Consider the following 5,649-nt stretch of genomic DNA (forward strand, 5'->3'; position numbering starts at 1 on the left):
ATGAGAGTCGGATAATTGATACTTTTTTCACATATTTCAACACTCATGATTAATAGAACTTTTGATATTCGACTTATTAATCAGGCATTTTCAATTTTAAGTTGTATTTGAACTTAGACATCGAATTTTTTATTATTTCGATAAAAAAATGTCTTTACTTTGAAATAGTCATGAAATACTGTTATCAATTTGAATTTTGACCGTACTTTCTAAAAGTGAATCAGCGTATTATTATTGACTTCAGTGCTACTCTTATGACTGATGTAATAATCAGCGAATATTTACTATTTTTTAGTAATAATACACTGATTTAATTTAGAATTTACAATTTTCAGTAAATTGAATATGCAGAAATGCATTTCAATAAATTGAATATGCAGAAACGCATTTCAGTAAATTGAATATGCAGAAATCATAATCTCTAAAAGCATATCAGTGTATATATTATTATTAAAGAACAGTAAATATTCGCTGATGATTACATCAATTATAAATGTACCACTAAAAGTCACTGGTTTACTTTTAAAAAGTATAATACCAACCTACTAATTAAACAAATACACAATATTTTTTAATTTGTTTACTTATATCAATAAATCCATTAACTGAAGGAAATAACATGGCTTTAATTTCTCATCAGACTGATATACATTTACAAACAGAAGAATCGGACGATGATAATGGTAAATGTTACATCTATTTGTATATCTTATTCTCCTACACTTATTTATATGCATTTATAAAGAAATTAAATATTAAGATTTGTTCATTTTAAAAATTATAAAAGTTTTGTTTGATATTTGATTTTGAAGTATTTTATAAATCTTAAAATTTATTGAATTGAATAACAAAATTTAGTCTATATTAATATTGGATAATTCATATTTATTATCATATAAATATTATAATAGTAATGATTAATAGAAATTTTCGCATTTCAGTAATTGGTCCATCATCTCAGCTTTAAATAGTATTTCTATCAAAACATTCAATTTCTAATGCATTTGGATAATCTTTGGCTTAGTATTATTAATATGATTTAAGATTCTGTACGAACATAATTAGAGCTACATACAAAATTTGCAAGAGTCTTGGATATGAAAATATTGTAGCAGAATAAACAATAAAATTAAATGTAATACTTGTAATGATGTATTCTTTCCTGCTAAATTAGAAGGAAAAGTACATTATTTCGGGTTCACAAAACTGACGAAGCCCAAATTGATGAAGTTGAAAAAAAGCAGCTTGATATGACAATACTTTACAGAAGACAAAAAATATTCTCTAAATATAAAATCTGTAAATATATAGAACAATAACTCGTGAACGTAAAGTGTAAATTTAAGACGTCATCTGCAGCGTATACATCCACTAGTAACAGAATAATTAGATAATACACTAAATATTGTATATAAACTGGTAAAAAACTTCGTAAAAAAGAGAATTAAGTTGTAGACCTAATAAATATGTGTATAAATTAGAATCCGTCCGAAACTTTTACCGAAACTGAAAACGAACACTCATTACGTATCAGTTTTGATTGAAACCAGATAGCTCTTTTTCATAAATGTTAATTTTTAATATTTGTAATTATTGTTTCAATAATTAAATTATGAAGAAGAAGTACTTATATTCTTTTTTCTCTAAAATTGATATACAACCAAAATTTTAATTTTCGATTTCGACAGAAATTTAATTATTGTTTCAATAAATTATGAATTATGATGTATATGTGAATATGTCTATACATATGGCCTTCATAGAGAATTTCTATTTTTTTAATTTTAGTTTCAGTTAAAATTAACATGTAGCTAAGTATTTTGGTTCAGTTTGGTTTCATCAAAAGTTTCATTCGGACTCTAAATTAAACGGTCAACATGAAATTACAAATGTTTTGAAGCATTCTTTGATTAGGCAATTAGTAAAAGTCTTTCTTCTAATTAGTCAATCAAATGCTCCAAAAGGTTTGAACTGTTTGTACTGAGACTTTGATCACACTATAAATTTATATGTTATTTGTAAATTTTTATTTTAGCAGTAGTTTTTGAGATATAAGGAATTAAATATGTGGTCAATTACAGATTATGTTGGAAGGTCACCTATAAGTATTAGTAAGAGACTTACAGTATGTGCTCACTCGCTCTTGCTAATCTATCACACGTGCGACTCATGAACAGGTAGTCGAATAACATAATTAATGGTTATTGGCTCTATTAAACGCTTATTATCTAAAAAATTGCTGTTTAAAGGAAAAATTTAGACATAACTTTTTTACTTAATTTTTCAAAAACTTTTCTGCTATAATATTTTGATTCGCGAATGTTGGAACATCTAATATAAATGTTAATTGCATTTTTCAATTTACTATACAAAGAATTGTAATAATTTAATTTATTATAAACCATTACATTATAATATGTATTTATTTCTATTCGGCTAATTATAAGATCAGTTTTATTTCAAACATAGCATTCATTTAACACAGTATGCTCTATAAATTTGCAACAGTTGTTATAATCTGAAAATATATTTGCTACGATTTTTTAATTTTACTTTTTATTTTTCTTCTTTATTTTATTTTATTAATTTCTCTTATATGCAATTTTTTTATTAAACATTTTATCAGCTAAACCTTCAAATTTAAGAAAATTATTATATACATACAACAGAATATATTAAATTTCTGATTTGAAAAAATTAATAAAAATTAAAATATTTATTTTTAAAAATCGCAATAAAAAGGAAAAGAACATAAAATAATATAGGAGACAAAATGATTAAGTAAGTAGTAAAAACTAACAATAATTTATAGTTAGATTAAACGCGATTTTCTTAATTAATTAAATTGTTTAAAATAATTTATAAAATGTATAAAAAATATTATTTTATTATACATTTAGCTGATTTTACATTATCAAAACTCTGATTTTATTAGTATTGTAAATCTATACTGTTTTAATAAAGTTAAACCTTATCTCTCACTAATCAGAAATGAATTGACCAGTCTCAATAGAAACTAATGATCAATCCTTTTTCACTGTCTTATCTGTTCACGATTGTTAATGAACGATACGAAGGTGGGTGCACAAATCGTTTGATAAAGATTTTCTTATCCGTTGTCACGACCAGTATTTTCAGTATCGGTTTCCCTTCGCTGACAGATAGTCGATATCGGTGCATGTGCCGCTTACGGAAAATATTGCCGTCAATACGTTTTATGACAATAAAAACCAGTAAGTAAAAAAGTCAAGAAAGAGAAAGAAACATTAATGTCTAGTGGCATTTCAATAACTAAAATAACAACATCGAACATTTCCTCATTTTTCAACTGCGTAGTAATTGATCACCATTGTCAAGCAATAGATAGCAATCACTTAATCTTTTTTTTTTTTTTTTAAAAATTAGAATCACAAAAAAGTGTAAAGGGCTAAAAATTTATTTTCACTATTTATTTATTACTTACGTTCTTGAAAAAAACTTATTATTTATTACTGCTAATTACAATAATTATTCATTCCTTGCAATCTTTAATTTCAATTTATTTTCTAAATCACTTTGTAGACTACCGTCTACTTATCATGCATGCAATAAAAATGTATCTTTTCCATACATGAATTATTCAAGAAAAAGCATTTATTTACAGTACATACCGCACAAACAATTGCCTAGACGACAGCAAAAAATACTGCTGCAGAAAGATCAAAAATAACGATCGAATTGACTTCGATTTCGGTGGACAGTGTGTTGTGGAAATATATTTTTACCTGACAATAATGAGGGAGAATATAACGAATGTATGATAAAAATGAAGTTCGCGTTTCTTATCGAAGTGTAAGTGTAAAAATAAAGAGAAAATAATTCTACCGAGTGGCACGTTTCCTTTCGATGTTAAAACCGCACGCGTCGTTTTGAACGTTTTCAACTTGACGAAATGGTAAGAAATTGTTATGTCATGTGCGAGTACTTCTCGTTTGAGAAGTTACCGTTGCATTTTTTTTCTTTTGTTACAATATTAAATGTTATTTTATAATGTTTTATCTATAAAGAGAGAGTTTTATCTTTAATTATGTCACTATCAAACGTTTTCAGAAAAGTAAATTCCAAGTACGAAAAGTGACCCAATCAATATAGACAATGTTTTTTTAATACTTATTTAATAAAAAAAATATTTAATAAATATTAAAAAAATATTTTTTAAATATTTTGTACTGATTGGGGATATGTGAGTTCCTTTTCGATGAACTTCTTCTTCATTTGTATGTATCATAATTTGTTAATTAATATTCATGAGGGCATTAAACTTGAACTTCAACAATAATCACATTACAATAGCATTACGTAACGTGTATTGGCTATCTTCAGCTTTAAGACAGAAAGGTCAATAATAATTCCGATAATCTAAATTTGTTCCTTGAATAAGTAAAAATTGAAATTGAAGAACGTCTAAAGTCTGATAAAAACAAACGATTATTAGTGCACTTATCAACCACTCCTTTTTCACTTCAAACCGATATCTTCAGGTTTCTTAGAAATGTAGAAATTCTTGCTCGCTAAACTTCAAGCAATCTGTATTTGACGTGACGACATTTCTCGACACAATAAATATCATTTTAAGGCGGAAACAATAAAGTCACTGTTAGCCAGTATCGCAAATGAAATTATTTAAGCCGTTAATAATTGTGACCTCAGTTCAAGGTGTAAATTCTTTTTGCATGTGTGTACCGACAATTATTAGCGCCTCCCTAGCTTAATCGACTTTAACTCTAGTCCCATGTCGTGCGTCCTTGCGACTCGTATCTAGAAAGTCTTCCGGAAGTCCGATAAAAAATGAAAATGTAATGTGGAATTGTTTGAATGGAATAACTTTTTCGTGCACGACGCAGGAAGGCACCGAATATTCGAGCCTGCTGGTGAGTGAGTTACGCGCAATCCGGTAATCAAAATTAATCGCAGGTGTGATCTCTTATTATTATTAAATGAACGCTTGATTGTATAAATGTTTTAAAACAACAATTTGGTTCAGTTTTTCTTCGTACAATTTACGACACAAATATATTTTCTTACAATACATATACATGACGTTTTCTCAAAAAGAAAATTATTTTTCTGATATACAGTTTTATAACAATTTCCAAGGGATTAATTAAGCTTCATCGCGGTTGTCATCATGTTATGATACTCATTCTTGTAAATAATTTTGCTACCGGTCGCTGGTGCCGACGAAGCAAGACGGCCGCCGTACTTTACGTCCTCCAGTGAAATGCCCAAGGCTAAGGCTATCCTATCTCTCACGTAATAATAAGCGCCTTGATTCCTGTGCTCCTCTTGCAGCCACATAATCTGTATATGTAGAAACGTAATTCGAAACAATCTTTTAATCGTTACTGATTAAACATCTTTGAAAAAATAAGTGCTTGCCAACCATAAAATCTTTACAGAAATCTAATACTTACTAATTTATTGTTAAAAGACAGTAATTACATATTTTTAATATTAAAACTTAAATAGTGCTTTTAAAGCTTTAATATTTAAAGCTTTAATATTGAAAACTTGACAGTGCTTTTAATATTTAAAATATGTAATTAATTAACAATCTTTTATTATTAAATTAGCTTATACTGGCTTATAGTATTAGATTTCTATATGAGA

The 5,649-nt window shown here is 27.0% G+C and overlaps 2 protein-coding genes across 3 annotated transcripts in view; one reads left to right on the forward strand and one right to left on the reverse strand.

The window, feature by feature from the left end:
* Positions 1-3,092: 3,092 nt before the first annotated feature.
* LOC108754538 (probable phospholipid-transporting ATPase IF) overlaps positions 3,093-5,649 on the forward strand; it is a 22,688-nt gene continuing 20,131 nt past the window's right edge. Inside the window, exons 1-2 of the mRNA XM_018496933.1 lie at positions 3,093-3,335; positions 3,644-3,934. Coding sequence (XP_018352435.1) covers positions 3,932-3,934 — 3 coding nt within the window. The 5' untranslated portion in view covers positions 3,093-3,335; positions 3,644-3,931. The remainder of the gene's footprint in view (positions 3,336-3,643; positions 3,935-5,649) is intronic.
* LOC108754539 (2-oxoglutarate dehydrogenase, mitochondrial-like) overlaps positions 5,024-5,649 on the reverse strand; it is a 10,900-nt gene continuing 10,274 nt past the window's right edge. For both annotated transcript variants that reach the window (XM_018496936.1, XM_018496935.1), the window contains exon 15: positions 5,024-5,340. In XM_018496936.1, the coding sequence (XP_018352438.1) occupies positions 5,140-5,340 (201 nt within the window). In that variant the 3' untranslated portion in view covers positions 5,024-5,139. The remainder of the gene's footprint in view (positions 5,341-5,649) is intronic.

This window comes from Trachymyrmex septentrionalis, unplaced genomic scaffold, assembly GCF_001594115.1.
Source record: "Trachymyrmex septentrionalis isolate Tsep2-gDNA-1 unplaced genomic scaffold, Tsep1.0 scaffold8, whole genome shotgun sequence".
Classification (NCBI taxonomy): domain Eukaryota; kingdom Metazoa; phylum Arthropoda; class Insecta; order Hymenoptera; family Formicidae; genus Trachymyrmex; species Trachymyrmex septentrionalis.